This window comes from Anser anser (assembly GCF_964211835.1).
Source record: "Anser anser genome assembly, chromosome: 2".
Lineage (NCBI taxonomy): Eukaryota > Metazoa > Chordata > Aves > Anseriformes > Anatidae > Anser > Anser anser.
The window spans coordinates 152,533,921-152,557,301 of record NC_139721.1 but is presented as its reverse complement, the minus strand read 5'-3'; the positions used below and the strand labels follow the sequence as shown (position 1 = coordinate 152,557,301).

The following is a 23,381-nucleotide window of genomic DNA, read 5'->3' as shown; positions in this document are numbered from 1 at the left end:
CAGAAAAGGATGACTGTTACTCTAGCCTTCCTTCCCCCCCTCCACAAAGCTTCAGTCTTTACTGACAAGATCTTTATGACTCCTACCTATTCAAATATGGCTCAAGGTGGCCCCACCCCTGTATTCAAAGACTATTCTGGCATGGAAACAACACTGGCAGACCAAAGTGAAAGTAAAATTTAAACATAATAAAAAGGCACAAAACTTCAGTTACTCAGACAAACAGCACATCACAAAAGTCACTGATAACTGTTGGTTAGCATCAGTTTGTTATATTGAAAAAAAAAATCCATTATACACAGATAGCTAGAATGTCTGTTGTACCTAAAAACAGTTCAAAAGCATACTAATATTTTCAGGTCAATATTTTTCTACAGTAATTTGATATCATGTTGATAAACATCAGCTCATCACACGGTTTTCTACCATAAACACTCTGAAAAAGGATCTTTCTGTATGAATCATACAGTGATGCTTACCCCATTACTACATGACAGAAAGCAGTATGAGACAGAAGTCAGCTCAGCATAGTTTTAATACAGTAAATCTGAAAACTTTATTTGAGAAACAGAAGATATTATCAATGTCAAACATAAAAGTTAATTTTTTTCCACCTGGTTCTCCATTCCTAGAACCCATCATTCTTACCTATGGCGTACTCTTAGAAAGCCACCCAGGTCACCTTCTGAGGTACAAGAAGTAATACTGAACCAAATTAAACTTCTTCCAAAAAAATAAAAAACCCACAACCACTAAACCACCCAGTACATGTGTGTGTATACATACACCATCAGGCATCTAGAACAGAAGGCAGTTTTGAAAAAAATGCATCAGGCAGAAGGATGTGGACTTCAGTTGTTCAGTACTCACAAGTTATTACTCCATCCTCACTCACGCTGTTTCATACTTTCCAGATGCAGGCTGGCAGCCCACAGGATATGGCCATCTGCAGCACTCACCATCTAAACTGATTAGATGCAGCTTAGCATTAAGGAGACATACATGGAAGTCATTTTTATATTGAATCTAACATTCTCAACTAACATTTGGAGAAAGGATGAGGAGGATGTGTAACAATGGCTCATATCCCCCTTTTTATGTTTTAGTACGCTGCATAAAAACTCACCTATAATTCACATAGCTAACAGCGTTAGCTGAAGTTGTAAGTTGAGAGAAAGCTCTTTTTGTTCTGTGGGAATTAAAAAACAAATTAGCATTGCAGAAGTCCTTTTGCTTTATCAGGTTTACCGAGTACATATTCAATAGCCATCAGTACGGAGTCTTTGGAGCTTCCTGTCCTGAATCTAAGATCCAGTTCACAGGTTTGATTTTACAGCATCCAGAAGCTGTCATATCAAATACAAGTAAGAGCACCACCACCTCGATCCTCTGTACTCTGCAGATGCAACTCAGTACAGGATATGACTCTGCACTTAGACCTGCTTAACTGATCTTCTTCCACGAACATACTGGGTCTGCCTTCCTAATATCAGTAAATACTGAAATCTTCATTCCCCTAACCACGTAACTACAGTATTTTACAAGAAGCTCATAGAAGGGTTTGAAAAAAAAAAAAAAGGATATACATGACTAAATACAAATCATTTCATAGTTACAAATCACAATTTCCTTTCTCACACATGTTCCAAAGACTACTTTTACCCAGAACAGTCTGTGATCCTTTAAACACTAGGGGTTTGTTCAACATTCAATCCAACACTCAGCTAACAAGTATGCAATTACCACAGAAGCCATACTTTGCTGAACCACTGCGAAAAAACACTCATCTAATCCTGGGTTGATAATTCATGGATTACTGGAGCTGTACATCAGCATCTACCAAAAATGGTACACACAAGTATCTTCCCTACAGGTACAGCAATGATACAGCAATTCAAAATACTACCTGAGCACAAGAATTTCATACCACTTCCCAAGAGGAGTACCTAGCAAATTTTTTTACCACTCTAAGTCGGCTTACTTGAACAGGTGACTAGTCACACGTTTATCTCAGTTTGGGCAGGCTTTTTCCCGTACCTTAAGGTAGGTGAGAAAAACAATTAATACCACCATAAAAATCACTCCAAACTACAGCAGAAACTCAAGTCTATAGGACACAAAATACTATCACAAATTTGTAATTAATATATTAATATGACACTACTTTTACTTCAAAGATGTATACTACTTTAGTTTCATTATAATATAATACTTGGAAAGAGAAACAAAAAAATTTGTCCAAACATGTTTTCAGAATCAATTATCTAAAACCGCTAAGATTTGTTCCTATTTTGGTCTCCTGCTGACTGCTGACAGACTGCACAGATACAGGCCCTGGTACCAGGCCAAATTTACAATTAATCCAGGGGAAAAAAAGTCAGCATGGCCTTTATCTATACTTTGAAGAAAAGAGGAGTAAATTTCACTTATCCAAAACAATGCTGAACAGTAACTGTAAATACATCATGAAAGTAACATAAAACAATCCCAAATCCCCTAAAACGGAAAAACTAGATAACTTTTTGGTTGTTCTGAGAAAGAATGAAGTAAATTGGTTACACCACTTCTATTTTTAAAACAGTGATGGAATTTCATCATCTAAAGCAACATGATGCCTTGCCTTTAAAATTTCAGTCCTGGTTTCCTACCTTCTCTATTCAAAGTAAGGATTCTTAATTGCTGCTTTCCTTATATATGTTTGCATCTTAATTACATTTATTCCAGTATAAAATACATATAGCGTATGAAACGCTGCTAAGACAGGGGAAACACTGACTTTATTTAAAGACCATTTTGATCTCCAGTCATTTTGCATTGTAAATTCTGCTGCCTAATTCAAATGACTTGGAAAAGCGCCCAACTCCCCTCCCTCCCACCCCACATAACCAGTGACAGCTCCCAAACACGCAGCAGAGCTATAACTACATGTTAGCAGGCCTATGAGTACAGATCTTATTACGACAGCGAACAAAATATTTCTTGATCCCATCCACTTGAATTAGTAATACAAAGCGCAAGGAACAGAGAAGAAAAATTGCTTCCTGAAGAGTTTATGTTCTAGCGTGTGATCTTTAAGCATAATATTTTAAATAACAGAGTATTTACATTTTAAATGACTTAATATTCATGTTGAATTCATTCCTTTCACAGAACAGAACGTTCTTATCATATAACCATCTGGTTACGGAAAAATTAAATCTTTTTAGGAAACTAATAATTAACATTACTAACGGTAGTGTGATAGCACAATAGTATTACTTGCAAATCATAACTAAGCATAGTCACAGGACAAATCTTAACACACTACTCCTGCAATAACCACTTTCTTAAAAATAAGTAAGTCAGTGAAGTATTACTGCATACCTCAGATAAATGGCTTATGCAGTAATCAATCGTAATGCAGGTAAGAGTAAAAAATAAAAAGAAAAAATAATAAAAATCACACTTCACATACAATGCTGCTCACCTGAAATTCTTTTCTAATAAGAATAGTAAAAAAAAAAAAAAAAAAAGATACCACGAAGCAAATAAGTGTTTAGGATGTTAGGTAATGCTAATTGAAAAACAGCTTACTGCATCTCAGTTTTAGTCCCTGAAGAATAGAAAATGCCCTATATTTTAACTTACTTGGGTAAGACAATGCTGCATTTTAACTTTATTTCCATGATCAGAAACCAAAAGAGCACACATTAGTTTGGAGTTCACATTGAGAGAGATAAACTGGAACAGTAATCAATCAATAGTAAGAGATATCAGGCTCCATATACTGTCCACTGTCTCTTACTCAAAATATGATTGAAATTTGTGATTCTCTAGGATAACATATAGAAAACAGAAGGAAAGAGAATAGCCATTGTCCAAGACAAGTTACACAGATAGCAAAAAGAGTCATTAGAAGCTTAATGACTATGAGAGCAGACAAAGACCACTTTTGATTGGCCCTCAGTCCTCAACAGACTTCTGTTTTCCAGGCTGCATTCAATCTGGAAGCTATGTTTATTTGGATGCATACTTCCAGAATATAGCATACAGTTAGCAGAAGGAAAAGAAACGAGACCTTTAAGATTTAACAATATGATTAAAGAGAGGAAGAAAAAGAAAAAGAAAAGAGTGATTTACAATACAACTGCCAACTGATGTATCAGACGGTCACACCTTCAGGGAAACACTGCATACTGATAAATTGCTTTCTGACAGCACTATGATATGCAGGTGCTTGCAGCCAGCACTCATTTCTCTCTATGAATTTCTACCCACAGTGTACACTAAAGTCCAGAGGCCCCTTTCTCAATTTTTAGGTATTTGGCCAACTGCATGCAAGAATTAATTGCCATTTTATCAAAGGTAACTAATCATGATTTAGAGTTTACACACAGCACTAAGCTTGAGTATCCACTGCCTAGTTACTGGCACATAGTTACTTACACAACCCTCCACAACAAACCCAGGTTCAATTAATTTATTTTAAATGCGTCAAATCAGAACATTTCCATTATATGACTGCATGGTAACAGGGAAAAAAAAAAGCAATCATAGAGCTAACGTAAGAGCTATTGGCCAGTTTATTTAAGACTTACATCTCAGCTTCAAGCAGTAAAACCACCTCATCTCTTTTATACACAGTTCCCGTGTTTACCACGATCTTGTAAAAAGAACTAGGGTAAAAGACACAAGAAAACAGAAGTAAGAAGCCTCCAATTTCACACCTATACCCTATATTCACTCTGGATGTCTGAAACTCGCATAACTTCCTTGTTAGAGCTGGGAACAGGTAACATCAGGTACAGTTTGATGACAAGGAGACCACAACTTGGATACTGAACATTGCAAGCCTGCCAGGTGCCTAGCCACTGCACAGAGCACCCTGCAGAGACGTGGGTGGCTATCACTGAGCAGCAGAGAACAGGCAGCAACAAAATCACATGGAAAGATTCAGCAGAAATCCCCAAGACTTCTGATGTGGAGACCAAGATAGCATCAAGCTCCTCACAGCGGATTACCCTAGCAGAACAGGACACCCGAGGCCTTGATGAGCGCTGCTGGGTGGCTGGCTGTTAGCTGTGTTTAAAGAAATTTAACACCACAGGTAAAAATTACAAAGAGCTAGTAGTCAGCTCTGAAGCTGAGCTTCGGCTGAAAATGGTAGCTGTAAATATTTATCAGAAAGCCCCAAACTTTCAAAGGAATGTTCCACTTTCGAAGAAAACCTTTTAAAGCCAACCACGGCGATGCTTGAGTACAGCCACCTGAGCGCCCTCACCTTAGCCCTCCCCTCACAGCCCTGAAAGCAGCCAAGAATACCACCTCATTTTTCTGTCATTCCCTATTAAGTAACACTTTATTTAAAACCGTTAAGAAGCTGATTTTGTCAGCCTCTGCTCTCAACTTTTCAAGAAAAAAACCTTTTTCCCCAGTCACAAGATATCGCAGAGACCTCGCGACGTCCCAAACGCGGGAGTCGCTGCCATCCGATGGAGGAAAAAAAGATACAAAATAATAAAAAGGTAACCCAAAGCCTGAGGTAAAGTTTATTTCTGCGAGGGAAGCCCGGTCCGCGGCGGCGGTCAGGGCACGGCAGGGCGGCCGCCTCAGGCGCTAACGGGCCGGGAGGCGGCGGCGGGGCCAGGCCACCGCGGCCGAGGGACGGTCCCGGGTCCCGAGGGAGGCTGGCGGAGCGGGGCCGGGCACCCCAAGGCCGGCAGCTCCTCGCCTTCTCCCTTCCAGCTACGGGCCTGCAGCGGGCCCGTGCCCCGCGGCCCGGGGACGAGGAGGCGGCCGCCACCACGGAGGTGCCGGGCCCGAGGCCGGCCGCGGGGCTCGGCTGCTCCCTCGGAAGCGCCGAAGGGCGTTGTTGGGCACTCACCCAGGCGGGCAGATCCGCCGAGGAGACGCTGAGCCGCACCGCCTCCTCCTCGTCCTCCAGGAAGGCGAGAGCCCGGCCCAGGCGGGAGGTTTTGCCGCCGCGGTGCCTGCGGATCCAGAAGAGCCCGCACAGGGCGATGAGCACCCAGCTGAAGCTCAGCCCCAGGTAGCCCAGCACGTAGACGGGGAAGATGAGCACGAAGCTCCTGGCGAACTGCGACACCAAACCCGTCACGTCCACGCTCAGCAGCGACGGCGGCGGCGGCTCCGGCACCGAGTCCCCGGCGGCCGCCGCCGCCGCCTTGTCCGCGGACCCCGCTCCGGGGGGCTGCTTCGCCGCGGCCCCGCTCATGCTGCCGCAGCGGCGGTTCCTCCGACTGCTGCCGCTCCTCCCGCTGCTCCTCCTTCTCCTCCTCCTCCTCGCATCCTGCGCCCGGCCCCGCTGGCCGCGCACCGACACCAGCCGCCGCCCGCTTCCGCGTTCGGCTCGGCCCGGCCCGGCCCCAGCCGCGGGGAGGCGCCGGCCGCCCCCTTCCCTCCTGCCGCCGCCGCCTCCCGCAATCCCGGGCGGCCCCGGGGCTCCCTCCCCGCCGCTCGGGGCCTGCCCGAGGAAGAGTCGAGCCGTGAGGGGACCCCCTCGTCGCTTCCCGACCGAGCTCTCCCCGCTCGGTGGAGGAGCTCTGTGAGGAGGCACGCGATGGCGGGCACCTCGGTGCTGCTTCGTGCCTCCTCACAGGCACGCCGCGGCTTCTCCCCAGTCTCTGTAGCCACGCGTGTGGTTGAAAGGTTTCCACCTGTTACGCCCTTCTATGGAAAGCTTCGCGTTTTTCTGTTTGCTGTTGAGGGATGTTATTAAAAGATGGACTGATACACAGCTTAGAGGAGCCAGGGGTTGGTCACTCCACGCCTGGGTTACAACAGGTGCTGCCTGAAGTTTTGCTCTCACATCCTCAGATAAAGCTGTCTCCTTTGTCATCTTGTTAATATATAGGAGTACCTGGGGTGGCACCCACAATCCAGACTCTTGGGATTACACAAGTCCTGATCTGCAGAACTAATAAATCCTGATTTTCTACAGGTTTGCATCCCATGTCCCTTTATAGATACGCTTTCTTCACATGTCTTCCTCCTACCATTCCTTTATCTTGTCAATAATATAACCCCACCAATTTTGGGAGGAGCAGCTATTGCTTGTCCTTGCTTATCAGTTTGCTGGTACACCCTTGCTGATTAATCTCAGCATTTATGAGGAGTGTTATTCATCTGGATATAAGTGCCCAACCTTCCACTCAGCGGGGCAGTCAGGGCTCTTTCTCCTCTCTTCAGCCAACTTTCACAAAAGTTTCAGGGCTCTGAGACTAGCATTTGCAGGCAGGGGTGAGCAAATTTAGCCCATAGGCTAAAAAGTTATGAAAAACATACAAATGACAAAAAGGGAAGCTCTATTAACTTCACATCCTTAAGAAATGAAAACAACCTCATCTCAATTATCCAGAGAAATGGAAAGTCAGAAAGGAAATAGTACAAAAGAAAAAGCTGTTTGACTAGCATTGCACAGCAAAACTGGAACTTGTGTTCTTCTTACGTCATCTTTCCAAATTCCCTCGATGCCTGCACTCAGACACAACGGATGACTCAAAGAAAACTAAATGGCCATACATTCACAGAATCACAGAGTGGCTGAGGTTGGAAGGGACCTCTGAAGATCATCTAGTCCAACCCCCCTGCCGAGCAGGATCACCTAGAGCACATTGCACAGGATGGCATCCAGGCGGGTTTTTAGTATCTCCAGAGAAGGAGACTCTACAGCCTCTCTGGGCAACCTGTTCCAGTGCTCTGTCACCCTCATAGTAAAGAAGTGCCCCCTCATATTGAGCTGGAACCTCCTGTGCTTCAGTTTGTCATGGGTACAACTGAAAAGAGACTGGCTCCAACCTCTTGACACCCTTCCCTCAGATATTTTTATACATCAATGAGGTCTTCCCTCAGTCTTCTCTTTTCCAGGCTAAACAGGCCCAGCTCTCTCAGACTGTTCTTGTATGACAGGTGCTCCAGTCCTCTGATCATCTTTGTAGCCCTCCTCTGGACTCGCTCCAGTAGTCCTATGCCCCTCTTTTACTGGGGAGCCCAGAACTGGACACAGTACTCCAGGTGTGGCATCACCAGGGCTGAGTAGAGGGGGAAGATCACCTCCCTTGACCTGCTGGCAACACTCCTCCCAGATGGTTGGGAAACTGCAAGGCAGCATAATACTCTACAAAAGCTTTTTTTTTTTTTTTTTTTTTTAATTTTTAAACTGGGGATAGCAAGTGGGACTGTGACCCATTTGGATACCAATAATATCAAACTACAGTAAATGTGGTGGGGGGTTGTTTGTCTGTGTGGTTTTGTGTTGTCCGTCTGTTTGCATTTACTATATTCCTAAATACTTGGTTTGCTTATATAAACTTTCTTGTGAATTCTTCAGTCCTAAGGTTGAGTAACACCTAGTACAAGTGGCTGTATTCTTTGACAGCTCCTTCAATTACTGAAAATACTGTCATGATTTTCTCATTTTTTCAAGTCCTTCGTTATAGGTCTTGGACTCCATTGCTCCATTTTACTTCCCTGTTTAGCTTCACAGTATCAGAACCAGAATATTACTGTATCAAAAAACAAAATTGAAATTCAAAACAGGAGAAAAAAAAAAGTGATTGAATTAACATGATGTTATGCCAACTAACACTTTACCATATGCAACATTTTATTCTGCTGTCCTTTATGTCTCTGTGCGTTCTGCAAATGAGCTGGTTATAGAACTGGCAGAGTACCCCGTACAGCCAATAATACCTCAGAGAAGCACAGTATAAAAAAAATGAATCTTGTAGTAGCATTTGGCATGACGAACACATAATTGTAGGCCTGACAACCTAGCATTGAGCCTGGCCAGAATGATGAATTAGTCGATACAGAAGTCTGATTAATTAGAACTAAAGGTGAGTGATACAGCGCCAATCAAATAGGAAAACAAAAGCGAGATCTTGTAATATTTAATTGAAAGCATTTATCTGTAACATCAAGAGAAAGTTCTGATAAAGAGGTTACAGCTGACTTCTTAGAACTTCTGTAGATAACCAACTTGGCCTCACATGGTATTTTGGTGAAGAAACTGGGTGGTATGAAATTAGCATACCATTATTATAATAGAGACAAAAGAGCCTTGTTAAGATACAAACTCTGCTGCTTGAGGGTTAAGTTAAAGTCACTCTCTTAGAGCACTTGATACAATGTTCCTGATAAACAGAAGTTATTTGTTTACTCTTATCTTTTTTTGGTGTTGGCAAATTGCTGAATAATTTGCTCCAGAAACTTGGGTTTGTTAAGCTAATTCACTTATTTCCTGATCCTCCTATTTTTTGATACTTACAATAGCTGTCTTCTTGAACATGTCAAGAACACTTGAAGGTACTTATACCACAGAGATCACTCTGGCTTTTCCTTAAGTATCCTATAGTGAATTATATCAGCTACAGAGCTGATTACATTTATCTCAGATAATATTTATTCTTTTCTTATCCTGCTTTGTAGGCCCGTTGCCTCCTTGGAATTTTAATTAATACTTTTTTATTACAATATTCCTTTATATAAATTCTTAGTTATTTTTGTTTGTTCCCCCTTTTCATAGGATTCTTTTTTTATTTGTTTAAAACTCATTAGCTTCCATTGGAGTAAACCCTGGGATTACAATAGTTTGCTATGATGCCTTTTATCCAGTAAGTACCAATAATATTTTTTAACATATATAATAATATATTTTATATTTTATATATAGTAATATATTTTCAAATAGCTTACTAAAAAGATCTTATTTATATATTTTTTTTGGGGGGGGGAGGATGAGAAAAATTGGCTAATTTTAGTTTATATGATGAAAAAGAACAATCTAGGTTTCCCCCAACTTCAAGAAAATATGTTTGGGAAACAATTTTAATTGTTGCTTCCAGATTAACAGTTAATCTTCCTGAAAACCAGTATTTGATACTTATTTGATTTGACCTTATTTTAGTCAGCACCTTTGTTTCAATATGTAACTTTTCTCTACAGATTTTTAACTACTGAATAGAAATCTTTAACTATGAATAGAAATATGAGAATGTTTACACAGATAGGAGTTTTTAGCTAAAAAAAAAAGGCATTATTAATAGAAAACATATTTTAAGTGTACTTCTGGGTTTGATTTTGTCCTGCTGTCTCAACCTGCTTCAGATCATCTAGCATATAGCATAAATATTTTCTACCTGCTTCAAATTATCTAATATGTAGCAGAAAAAGAGTTAGAAGACTCTACCATCAGTATATAGAGCTTCTGTTGTTTGGAACAAACCCATGTATCTCTGATCTCTGGTATAACCCAATCTGCCTTCATTTTCACTGAATGCATAAATAGCAGTCCCATGATAAGATGCTCAAATATTTACTGTTGCTGAAGACATATATACTTTCCACTATAATATGTTCTTCAGTTTTCACCTTGATCATCATCTGGTTTTTGTTTGTTTGTGGTTGTTGTTGTTGTTTTCCCCCTAACAGTACTCTTACAAGTTATGGTTCAAAACTAGAGGCACATAGGTCACTTCAGAGATCCGCATTTTTGCTGTTTCTGTTTATGGGTCTGGAGGAATGACTACCAAAAGCATTTTGAACACTTTGTGAGAGGTCACTTGTGCACCTACACTGATAATAGTATTTGAGTTTTCTTCTCATCTTCAGCAGAAATTGGTGAATTTTATAATTCACCAGAATTCACCAGAAATTCAGAATTCAGCAGAAAAGGGGGGGGGGGGGGGGGGGGGAACTGCAAAACCTAGATCTTGGTAAGTCTCTTCCTTCATACAAAACCTATATTTTTTGTTGTTTTTAATGATAATTTTTAAACATGATGTAGGGTTGCCACATTGTTGCTGTGAGAGTACATATTTTTGGTATTTTTTTTTGTTGTAATTCTGTGGTATGTCACTCTACACACAAATGGAGAAAAAAGCAATATTGCATCATAGGATTAGAAGAATATCCAAAGAGAAATAATAGCACATTACTATAAAGTATAAAAAGCTGTTATTGTGTATTCATGTTTTTCAGATAGCAGTGCAGGTGAAAAACAAGTGACAAAATACAAAATCGTGTACTACCTAAAATCTTATTAAAATTCTCAGGGCTACCAAAAGCCTAGCTTACAACACACTTTTATTTCCAAGAGAAGGTAGGGCTTCTTTTTATGCTGTATAGTGATAGAAGAAATGCATGTCTTTTTTTTTTCTTTTTTTTTTTCATGTGTCCGCATGACTCTAACATCCATTTTTAGAAAAAACAGTAGAACTACTGACATTTTTTTTCTTTTTCTTTTTTTCCTCACTAGATTGGTGATAAACTGTCATTTATTTTGATAGATGGTAGAAAAACAACGACATGCACAAATTTTAGCTCTGTTATTCCACAGGTGTTCCTCCAACTTGTGCTCTCATGCAGCAGTTAAGCTTGTTTGATCACTGGCTTTAAGCTTTGCAAAATTCTGTACAATCCCTCTAGTGGTGCCTTCCCACATCTGTGATTTTTCTCGTCATAAAGCTGCTTGACTAGTGTACTCTACTAGGGGGAATAAAAAGCTACTGGCAGCTGAAATGTTTTGGTTTTTTGTTTGTTTTTGGTAACTAATACATATGCACACTCTAAAGAAGTAGATAGTACATCCAGAATTTGAAAAAAAAAAAAAAAGATATTTTGTTCTGTCCAGTCTTTGGTATTGCTGTCGCATTTACTGGTTTTAGTAATATGTGCTTACTGTATTGTTATTAAAAACAAGTTGAATTAGAGTACTTAAAGGTAGTTTTTGTCCTTCAGCTTCTGTATGGAGGACATCACATGTGCAGAATATCCTTTACTAAGCAGATGCATAGTTCCATGTATTTATAACACCTCACCACCTTGGCTAAAAAGCTCTTGGAATTAATCCAGGATGGTTTGTACACGCATTTCTACTTTTTCAGGGAAGATGATATAAAAATGCTTATGGATTATTATTGCTCTACCAAAGATAGCTAAATTATTCATATGTTTATAAATAGTTTAGCATTCATAGATGCTTAGTGCAATATAGCTCTTAAAAGCCATAATGTTTTTTCTTTTTAAATATCATTGTTTTTATCCTAATTGCTTTATTTGCTTTAGTGATACATGATAAAGGAAAATAACTCATATTCCAGACAGAGATACAACTTTTACAGCCTTTTTAATTTATGTTACAAAGCAAGGAAACATGGATAGGAGAAATCTGCATCAAGGATGTACGTATTTGTATATATTTGCCAACTGACTATTTAAGGCCGAGAACTCAGGGTTAAATTTTATCTCTGAAGTCTAATGACAACAACTGTTGAACTTCAGGATTGTGTCTCACATGCCTTTCTCAAACGCCTTTTGCCCCCCCTCGATAATCAGCTTTCTACAAATGTTAATAACAAATACTTCAGTAAACTCATTCCCCCCTTTCATGTAGTTACAATTTTATTTTTTCCCCAATAAAAAGAAAAAAAAACACAAAAAAACGAACTTCAAGCGCCCAGGGGAGTTCTCAGTCAGCCTGTTAAATCGCGCAGCACGTTAGCAGGGTGCAAATATTCGCCGTGCAAGCAGCGCCCGCCTTCCCCGCAGGCCGTCCCTTGCTCCCTGCTGCAGAAAATAGCTCCGATGCTATTTATGAGATTATTATTATTTTACATTTGCAGCTCTTTACACGTGTTGCTGAGGCGCCGCCGTTTCTCCTCACGCCGACGCCGGAGGCAGGGGAGCGCAGCCGCCCGCCATTTCACGCCGCCCTCCCCTTCCCTTCACGCCGTGCGGCCGCAGCACCGCCCGCTCCGGGGCGGGCTCCCCGCTTTCTCCCCGCCCGGCCCACCGCCGCCGGTCGCTAGGCGAGCCCGGACGCCCTCCCGCCGCCGTTTCGTGCCCTCCCGGTGGCGGCTCCCCGCCGCCCCCGACCATGGAGGGCGATAAGGTGAGGGGCCGGCCAGCGGCGGGCGGGGCTGCGGGAGAGGCGTGAGGGGACCGCGGTGGGGCCGGCCCGCCTCGCCCCCGTGCCCCTCAGGAGGGCCCGCAGCCGGAGGGGAGGAGGCGGGGCCGGCAGCCGGGCTCCTCCGCTGCTGGTCGAGGCCGCTCCTTGCCAGGCTCGGCCCTGGGCGTGAAGGGGCGCAGCCAGCTGGCGGCCCCAGCGCTTCTGCTGCTGCCCTGGGGCTCAAGTCTCACGATTTTGTCACTGCAACGATGAAACCCTCACCCACGTAGCATGAGGAAGCCCTTATTCCTTATATCCCCTAGAGGAATAAGGATTATTCCGCTAGAGGAGTAACTCTTCTCGTTGGTGTGGCTGCATCAGCTGCAGACCTCCCTGCTGAAGGGACCTGGTCGTTGATGAAAACACCCAAAGCTGTTCCTGATTCAGATCATAAATGAAAAGTCTTGGATAGCTGCTACTTCTGTAACGGCTGAGGCTTATAGTGCTTTAGGGACCCACATAACTTTTGCGTGGTGCTGTTGTGTTATGAAAAGTTCTTAGAGCTCCAAAATAAAGGAACAAAAAACATACTGCAACGTATCAGTGTGCAGTTATGTTACATCTTCACTTGGAAAAGCAATGGTATCATATCACTTTTTTGGAAAAATGATTTTTTTTGCCAAAATTTGTAAAAAAAAAAATATATATATATATATAAATCGTACTATAAGTTTTAGAAAAAATATTTTAGGAAAAACACTTATTATTACTATTTTTTTCAATCTGGATTTTACAATTAATTAGTGAATATAGAGAACAAAGTACTGTGAAAAAAAGTGTGGCAAGGTTTGTGATACTTCATTACATTAGATACACTCTAAAAGCTTTCATTTTGACACCGTTTCCCTACCTGTAGTGCATCACAAACCTCTTTATTGAAAAGAGATGGATGAGTGAATTGTGATGGAATGCTAAACTTTGATCTAATTTTATTCAGGTGTGCTGGCATGTTTTAAGGCTGTCAAAGATCCAGAGGCATTTGTACAGCTACAGTGTTTGAGAAAGCCTCCTTCTATTGTTTCTGTCAAATCAAGGCTCTCACTCATGCTGTTTGAGCTCTCAGATAGGTAACTGATACTGGAAATGAGAGAGAGAAATATTTACATGTAAATAATAAAGTACTTTTCTCTGGCTTTAAGACTGCAGAAATATATCATACTGCTTTTGTTTCTTTTTCTTTAGAATCACAGTTAAAGAGAATCATAAAATTCTTAACAACATTAAGAATAACATTTTAAACAGAATTTAAGATTAAGTTCTGAAAAACTCCAGTCTTTCTAGGTTATGAGTGAAGAGCCCCCTCTTGGTATCTTAAATAATTGTCTGAGGTAGCAAGGATACTTAGTTTGCGGACTTCATAAGGCAACAAACTTGACCTTTAGTTTAGGGGACAGATGCTTAAAAGTCAAATTGTTTCACAGAACTTCTTGAGTTCAGTAAATTGTGGCACTTAATATCTTTTGACAGATCTTTTGACCCTGTGTTGTCAGGTGCATGAATTGAGTTAAACCCGAGTGTGGCTTAAATAACTAATCTTAATTTGGATTTAAATGAGTGTATAGGACTTTTAAATTAGTAGACAGGTGAGCAACTTAGATAAATCCTTTTAAAGTTTGTCCTAAACATTTATTTCTGTGTGTACAGCAATTCCTCTGACACTTTTGTACTCATTGATGGAGGGACGGTGCTCTCAAAGGTATTACATTTCATCAAGCTTTAAAAAGGGTCCCTCTCTATTTGTTAGTCTCCTGCAATAGCAGAGAATGAAGTGGGAAATCATCATATATAAAAGGCATCATATTCTGGTGGTGGTGGTGAGATGAAAACTGTTGACCTCAGAAAAGTGGCAGATGTACTTTTTTGGGCACTGGAAAATCAAGTCTAAATGTTGGCTACATTTTTTTTTGTCTGTTTTAAAATAAATCTCAAACTACATTATCTAATACCTATTGACTATGCTCTTTTTAGGCTATTAGCATCATTAATGTTCTTACTTTGTTTTCTAATATGTACCTAAATTTTCTCTTAAAAAAAATTAACAATCATGTATTATATGTTTGGGATTTTATATAGGATACTGTACTACTTGCCATACATAGCTTGATCCTTTCCTTTGAAAAAATATTCTTTGTTAAATGATTTCTTACTGCAAATTTATTACTGCCTTTTGCCGTCTTTTCTGTTCTAGAGAAGAACCAAAGAAGATACTTGGAAATCAGAAGAACTTCAGAAACATCTTAGGGTAATTTTATTTTATTTTTATTATTTTTGATACTAAGTTACCTTACAGAAATCACAGAATCATTAAGGCTGGAAAAGACCTCCAAGACCATCTGGTCTAACCATCACCCTACTACCAATGTCACCCACTAAACCATGCCCCTAAGCACCACGCCCAACCTTTCCTTGAACACCCCCAGGGACAGTAGTGCCACCACCTCCCTGGGCAACCCATCCCAGTGCCTGACTGCTCTTTCTGAGAAGAAATGTCTCCTCATTTCCAACCTAAACCTCCCCTGGTGCAACTGTCATTTATTGACAGTCTAAACAGAGAAGATTGACTGCTTGTTCCACTAGACGCTATGCCTTGTCCATCCTCTTTAATATCTTTATTGATGATTTGGATGAGGGAATTGAGTGCACCCTCAGTAAGTTTGCAGATGACACCAAGGTGGGGGGAAGTGTCGATCTGCTGGAGGGTAGGCCCCGCAGAGGGACCTGGATGGGTTGGGCTGGTGGGCAGAGGCCAATGGGCTGAGGTTCAACATGGCTAAGTGCCACGTCCTGCACTTTGGCCACAACAACCCCATGAAGCGCTACAGGCTTGGGGCAGAGTGGCTGGAGAGCTGTGCAGAGGAAAAGGATCTCGGGGTGCTGATTGATGCTCGCCTGAACATGACCCAGCAGTGTGCCCAGGAGGCCAAGAAGGCCAACGGCATCCTGGCTGGTATCAGGAACAGTGTGGCCAGCAGGACCAGGGAGGTGATCGTCCCCCTGTACTCTGCACTGTCTGGTGAGGCCGCACCTCAAGTGCTGTGTTCAGCTTTGGGTCCCTCACTACAAGGACATCAAAGCCCTGGAGCGTGTCCAGAGAAGGGCTACGAAGCTGGTGAAGGGCCTGGAGCACAAGTCCTGTGAGGAGCGGCTGAGGGAACTGGGGTTGTTTAGTCTGGGGAAGAGGAGGCTCAGGGGAGACCTCATTGCTCTCTACAGCTACCTGAAAGAAAGCTGTGGGGAGCTGGGGGTCGGCCTCTTCTCACAGGTAACCAGTGATAGGACTAGAGGGAATGGCCTCAAGTTGTGCCAGGGGAGGTTCAGGTTGGAAATGAGGAGACATTTCTTCTCAGAAAGAGTGGCCACATAAAACAATGGGATCTGATTTGCCTACTGCCCAAATCCAAGTTACAGCTCTACTTTATATATACTTACTCAGTTTCCTACATGCGTATTATATATTGTAATTGCTGTCATTATCTATTATGTTTGTCATGTGCTTTTAAGCTGGTTAATTACTTTCTCCAAAGGCATTTGGCCAAATGTGTATTCAGTCTCCAGTTAGTAACACCATTTATATTCATCTTGTGCTGTATTTTTTTAAGAGGTATTTTCCAATATGTGTATTTCTTTCTGTGTCTTGTGCAGATCCTCATTAATTCTTTGATAAAAGGTATCCTACTTGTTCATCTTGTCCACGTAGCTTTCTGCCAATTACATTTCAAAGCTCCCCATTGCTTCAATGCCAGTGCTACAGTATAAGTACTTTGTACTTTTTAGATACTCAGTAACATTTCCTCTACTTCCACATAGGCTAAAGCAAACAAATTTGAGACAAAATGTTTTGGTTCCAACAGAAGTAGTGTGGTTGGGCTTTCATTTCTGTGAAACAGATGGATAAAGTTTAATTCAGTGTACTCATTGACTGCAATCAAAGAAAGTTCTGTTTGTTCTGCATTAAATAAATAGCTAAAATCGTGGATGTAGTGAAACTAGTGGGAGTTTTGATACTTGATTCAAGAAGGTTCAAATATAATCTGTTATAATGTTAAAAATAAAAATAAAGATAGGAATAGTAGCATCATCATGGGATCTAGGCCAAAAATTTTCTTTCACAACTTTTATATGCTGTATTTTGCTTTCTCTTCAAGTAAAAGCAAATCTTCTATTCTAAAGGCAGTTACGGGATGCCCCAGTTATCTATCATTGCTCTTTGATTCTGTTACGTATTTTACAAGATGGCACATTTTCTGTCTACGTGAGCTAACAGCTTTAAGATGCTCTGATAATTTTTTGACCTAACTCTAAACAGGATGCGCAGTTCTACACTGTTTGTTCTACCAAATTCTTTCCACATACATTGAAAACGCAGCTTATGAATCTCACTTAACTAGTTCTCTTTACAATAAATACATGCATGGTGTTAGCTATTTTACATACAAAGTAAGCCTAGAGATATATCAGCATTTTAATACAGCTAGGGAAATTAAATTCAGTTAGCAATCCTGAAATTGATTTTTTTTTCACGTGTATATACTATATCTAAATAGATTGCTAAATTAATTAATATATTACTATTATTATTTGTGCTCCAGGCATCACAACCAGAGGGTCAGAATGAAGACAAAAAGCACAGAGAAAAGAAACTGCGGAAAGAGAAGGCTGTTCATGACGCAGGCACTCATAAAGATGAACGCAAAGACAGAGGAAAGAGCAAGGAAAGAACAAGAGAGAGAGAGAGATTTAAATCTGTTGAAAGAGACAGAGATAAAATGAGAGAGAGAGAAAGGGGAAAAGAACATCACAGAGAACGTGACAGAGAGAGACACCAAGTTAAGCTTCGAGAGCAGAGTTTGGATAAGGAAAGATACAGTGTACCGAAAGATAAAGACAGGGAGAGTGATAGAGAACGTGATAAAAAGCATAAAAGACATGAGATAAAGCAAACAGACCTGCAAAATAATCTGAAACCATCTGAAGGAAGAGAGAAAGAACATTATAGAAAAAGAGAAAAAAGCCGACATCGTTTGGGTATGTTACTTTGTGTTGCTCTTTTACTTTGAAATATTTGATATTTAGGTAGAAGTACTGTGCAGCCATACAGAGAGGATGAACACAGGCAGGTTGGAGTAACTACTGAAATATAAATCTTTACAGAATCCTGTCATAACTTAGTTTTATTTTGGTGCTTTTTTGAATTTTGATGCTGGTTTCCTTTCCTCTGAAGAGATTTAATTGCTTTTGTTGGTCAGTTGACTTGGAAAGAAGTCCTGCCCTGGCACTCTGTACTGAGTGATCAGTTTGAATCCCGAAGTTGTAGGGTTATTGCCGGAGTTAGTAGCATGTGTCATTTCTCTTACCATTACAAAAGACAATTGAGAACAGACGGGTTCATCAGGAAGGAAACAGGAATAACCAGCTTTGGAGGGAGAATTTCAAATGAACGATCTGTTATTATAGAAAGCTATTATGTTTTAGAAATCAATATCCTTGAAATGCTTTCTTCTAGTCTAGAGTTAATTACGTACAGAGTTTGAGTATAATAAAGTCTGCTCATCAATTTTTACATATATTTTTCAGAAGAGGAGAAAACAAGAGATGAAGAGCGAGAAAGAAGACATACAGGAAAGAAGGTAAAGAAAGAGAAAGGAATGAAGTGTTTTGTAATGAAATAAGATAAAATTGCAAAATAATGAAGAAATCAGACCCCGCTCTCTAGAAATTCAAGAGTGCCATGTATAGTAAGGTTCTCACAGGCGTACGAAATACATAACAAAATATATCAGAACCATTCTGTTTTAAGGAAATACTTCACTTTTTTTTTTTTTAAAGTAAAATGAAATTTGGATAGCAAACAGCTTTATTTTTGTACAGCTTCATCATTTTTTTTCTGTCTGCTATATATGCCTTTATTTCAAGCATATTGGTAAGTAGGCATCCTATTTTACAATAGATCACCTAGTAAATAAAGAATTAAATTATTGTGTAAAGATTACCTAACCCAAAGACGTTTCTGTAGCCAAGTACGCAATGTTTCTGAAGAACTATTCAGAATCTCAAGTTATGTGATAATTTGTCAGTTGCTTCGCCATCATATTTGATAAAAAATTTGGCTGGAAGATCCACGCTGGAAGAAAGAGATTTGGTACTTAACAAATCTGTCTATTTTTGACCATTAAAATGATGGATTTGTAAAATAAAACAGTTTTGTAGAACTTTCTAACTCTTAAATGTTATTTTTTCATTGCAGGATAACAATACCAAAAAGAGCATAGACAAATTTTTAGCAATCGAAGTTGAAGAAAGTGAACGGGGACACAAGTTACAGAAATATCAAGAGCTGGATAAAGAAGAAAAGAGGAGATACAGGGAAAAACAAGAACATTCTTTTAGGCCAGGAAAAGAGAGACTTTCAAAAGAGAGAAGTCATAAACCTTATGACAAGGAAGAGGAAGAAAAGCACAAGTCAAAGGGATATAAAGAGGCATCTTCCCATGGAGACAGACGACATCCAACAGAAGCTAATAAAAGAGTAAAAAGTGGAGAAAATGAAAGAAAGAAGCATGATCTTAGGGTTAGTTTTTAACATTTAAATTCATTAACTTATCACTCTAATTGTTGATATGTTGTTTTTAATGAAAATACTAGGATCATATGTCAACATTTTCTGAACTTTGAGGCTAAGGTTGTAGATTAACATACTACATATGCATTTAAGTGTCCTAAACCAGAGCCGATTCTACCCATGAAATCTAAATGGGAAACTTGTGTATGTTAGAAATTTCTTTTTTCATAAAATTCTTGATTGCTATGACTTTGAAAATTTTCATTAACACTGTGAAGTAGAGATTAGGCTAAAGGTCCATTAAAGTGTAGTGAATGCCTGAAAAAAATCAGGATTTTTTTAGAGGCTATTTTGATGTTTCTTATAAAGGGAGCGTGTACATCTAACTCACAATTAGGCATATGAGTATAGATCCCTTTATGTTGTCTCTACTTCTGAAGCCATTAAATATGTTTTATATATAAATACAGAGCATGATGATGTATCATAGAGATTTAATCAGAAACTTGGAAATGTTACTGTTTTCTGTAAGTTCTCATTGTACTAGAATGAGAGAAGAAATCTGTAGCAATTTTTAACTCTTAAAATCTGAGATGAGTTTTATGGCACGAAGAACCACTCAGGTAGTCTAGGGTAGTTTCTTCTACTTATTAAAGAGTGAGTATGTACATGCTTCTCAAAGAAAAGGTCAGAAACATGTTCTAGTGAAAATACTAGGCATCTTCAATGTAGGGACCCACCACAAATAGTTCCTGTAACTGACTTTCTGCACCAGAATTCAAAAGTCTATCAGCAGCTTGCTTGGGGATTGACTTCCTTGGAAATTTACTAAAGTAGCTGTTACAAATAATAGTCGCCTATGCTGATGTTTCTCTTTCAAAGTTCCTTTTTTGATAAAAGCAACTTTATCTTGAATCACCTATTTAGTGCATTTCCAAACACAGACAAAGCCATCATAATATAGAGTTTAAGAGGCAAGTCGTATACTGGGAATTAGAAGTGCATGAGACTATTCTTTGTCCTTGGATCCAACAGATGTGAATTTTTGCAGTCTCTACTGTTAAAATACCATTCTTTGAAGCAGTATAGCCACATTCAGATGCCTATGGAGGAGGATAGCCCTTTTCCCTACCAGTTTTTCAGCCATATCTGGGGATTATTTAGGAAAATGCTTAGGAAATTTGGCCTGTGGCAAAACAGGACCAATAACTGGGCTAACAATTCACGTGTAGACAAGCAGTTTACAGTGGGCCCAGAGCATTCTTTAGCCATTGTTACTAATATAGTGACACGAAGATATCCTATAAAAATTGTGAATGTGTGACTTCTTTTACAGAACAGTGACTACAAAAAAGAAGAGGAGAATCAACAAGAAGAAAAAATGAGCCATCAGCATGTAAGGTAAGTTCAGAGATTTAAAATAAATGTATATTATATGGCATCTACTAAGATACAGTCACAACCGAAACATTAAGCATGAGCTCTTGTTCTCATAATATCTAGGGCTTTTCCTCCAAGATGATTTATTTAAAAATGTGTATATTTTTATTCCATTTAATTCTTTTTCTACACCAGGGTAATATTAGACATTTTGCAGTCCTTGCAAACTACAGGTATGTTGATGTAGGCACTTAGTTTGGGAGATAGAAATGCTGTGCTCTACCACCTGAAATTCACTATGCAGTCATGTGGACAAACGTATGGTTCATGACAACCTATGTAGAACCTTCTTAAACTGTTTATTTCAATTTGAATATCTCTACTTAGCTGCTCCACTGGATGATATCTACAGTACTACTGTTGTTGTAAAAGGGAAAGGTCGAGGTTGTCCTGATTAGGAAGAGTAAAATTTCAGGGTAATATTTCCAAATTTTTTTATTAGCAAATGGAAAATCTCTTTTAGAAGTTTTCTATACATTCTAGTTCTCTTTGCATTCTTTAATGTTTCAGCCTTGTGAAATTCCTATACAGCTTTCTGGAGTATAACTCTCTGTGGATGTCATGTCACAATTCTCATTCCTGAATCCTAGTTTAGCTTCCTAGCTCAAAAGAAGACTGCCATGCTGGTGTCTAGGGACACCGACAGAGACACTGAAGTCCCTACTGCTGTTGGCTAAGTATAATAACAGTTTCTTAAGAATGGGACAAATCACTTCCGTATTAGTCAGTTTATCATTGTGGAAGTGTATTCCTGTAAAAAGAAAACCAAAATAAGCCCTGTATGTTCGGATGGTTCCTAGCAGCAGTACTCAGCTGTGTCAAGCAGCGCAGACTACAGAAGGTTGGATTTTGCAGCTGTTGCTGATGGGGTGTTGCGGGGTAGACATTGGTTGTGCATAGCTGGTAAAAAGGAGTTAGCTATTTCTGAATGGCAAGGAAAGCATTATAGCATATAGGAATGTCCCTAAATCCCAGTTCAGTGTCAAGCAAATTTTTGTTGTTGCCTTTTCATGTTCATCAGTACAATCATCTGTCCAACCACCAGTATATATGAACACTCACTCACTTCTTAAGAACTCAGAACGTTCCCTTCTTGAAGTCTGATACTCAGCTTCTGAAATAATCAAACAAATCACTACAGGGCAGATGTGGTTGCTGATTTACTCCTCCTCTCTGGCCCTGATTGCATTGTCCTCATAAATAAAACCCCTCAATGAAACACCAGGTTTGAATGTCAGTCCGATTTACAGCTTTAGAGCACATTACACCAATCTGATCTTGATCTACAGTTGGCTGCAGCTATTAATAAAACTCAAAGATGTGTAGGTTTCATATTTTTTTCTCTTTAATTTTTCTTTTGTATTGATGCAATTATAGGTGTTGAACAAGTTTTTTTTCAATTCTCGGCTAATTAATCACTTGCTTTTTCATTATCATTTTATATCGTAAACAGATCTATAAAAGTATTTGTAGAAATTTTTTTTTTGGAAAGTTTCATTTTTTTCATTTTCAGGAAGAAAGAGCAATTTTTTCTTAAAGCAAACAAACAAAATAACCCCAGTGCTTTCTTCTGAGTTAACAAATGAAATTGTCATTCTCTTTTTCAATAGGACTGCAAAAGATAAAGGAAAAATCAGTGAAAAAGAGAGAAGGGACACAAGACAAGAGGTAAAACTATTTAGTTTTGGATCTTAGAATGTTGTGATTTTCTTGCGATTAATGACAGTTACAATAAGAATTTCAATACAATGCTATTCCAAGATAAAATAATGTTTATGTATGTTGATTGATCTTCAGATATTTATTACTCTCTCTTTTTGGATACAGCATTAGAAAATAGACTTATTCTGTATAAATTTGCCAAGCATTAAAAGTAGACATCTACTCAACTTTATTTCAGTATCTTCTACACATGAAAAGTAATTCTCAGTAGGTGGGAAAAGTTTACACATAAGTAATATAAAAGATGTACACATACTTATATCATTTCTTTTTATAAACAGCTGACATAGGCAGATAAAATGTAGTGCAAGCCAAATAAAATGCAGTTAGCAATGTAATTTGTATATGTTACTTAAAACAGTTGCCATAAGAGAGAGGAAAGTATTTTTATAAATGGACAGTTTTTAAAAATCATTACTTAACATAGGTTTTCGGCAAGTGTAGAATGCAAGCTGTTAGATTTGGGTTAATTTGGACCAGTCAGTGCAGATACAACCTAACTTTATCATAAAAAAAAAAAAAAAAAAATTCTATATTTTGAACTGTTTGTAACCATCCTCAAAAATCTAAATTCTCTTTTGGAATATTGTAGGATTGTGGTCCTGATCTGAGAAAATGTGTTAGTACCGACTGAAGACATGCTTTTCTGTATTCTTGTGCTATGGGCAGATATTTATCTTTCATATATCCTTCAGCTGTATCTCTTTCAAA

At 39.5% G+C, this 23,381-nt stretch overlaps 2 protein-coding genes across 5 annotated transcripts in view; one reads left to right on the top strand and one right to left on the bottom strand.

Moving 5' to 3' along the window:
- ESYT2 (extended synaptotagmin 2) overlaps nucleotides 1-6,363 on the bottom strand; it is an 84,625-nt gene extending 78,262 nt beyond the window's left edge. For both annotated transcript variants that reach the window (XM_083823696.1, XM_083823697.1), the window contains exon 1: nucleotides 5,864-6,363. In XM_083823696.1, coding sequence (XP_083679822.1) covers nucleotides 5,864-6,214 — 351 coding nt within the window. In that variant the 5' untranslated portion in view covers nucleotides 6,215-6,363. The remainder of the gene's footprint in view (nucleotides 1-5,863) is intronic.
- A 3,222-nt stretch (nucleotides 6,364-9,585) lies between these two features.
- Nucleotides 9,586-23,381, top strand: part of DYNC2I1 (dynein 2 intermediate chain 1) — a 34,835-nt gene continuing 21,039 nt past the window's right edge. The window contains exons 1-8 of one of the 3 annotated variants that reach the window (XM_083824635.1): nucleotides 9,586-9,614; nucleotides 14,594-14,645; nucleotides 15,138-15,191; nucleotides 17,539-17,974; nucleotides 18,524-18,576; nucleotides 19,194-19,517; nucleotides 20,845-20,909; nucleotides 22,559-22,616. In XM_083824635.1, coding sequence (XP_083680761.1) covers nucleotides 9,598-9,614; nucleotides 14,594-14,645; nucleotides 15,138-15,191; nucleotides 17,539-17,974; nucleotides 18,524-18,576; nucleotides 19,194-19,517; nucleotides 20,845-20,909; nucleotides 22,559-22,616 — 1,059 coding nt within the window. In that variant the 5' untranslated portion in view covers nucleotides 9,586-9,597. Of the gene's footprint in view, nucleotides 9,615-10,893; nucleotides 12,893-12,918; nucleotides 13,532-14,593; nucleotides 14,646-15,137; nucleotides 15,192-17,538; nucleotides 17,975-18,523; nucleotides 18,577-19,193; nucleotides 19,518-20,844; nucleotides 20,910-22,558; nucleotides 22,617-23,381 lie in introns of those variants that run through there. The other 2 variants (XM_083824634.1, XM_083824636.1) reach the window with 2 other exon arrangements.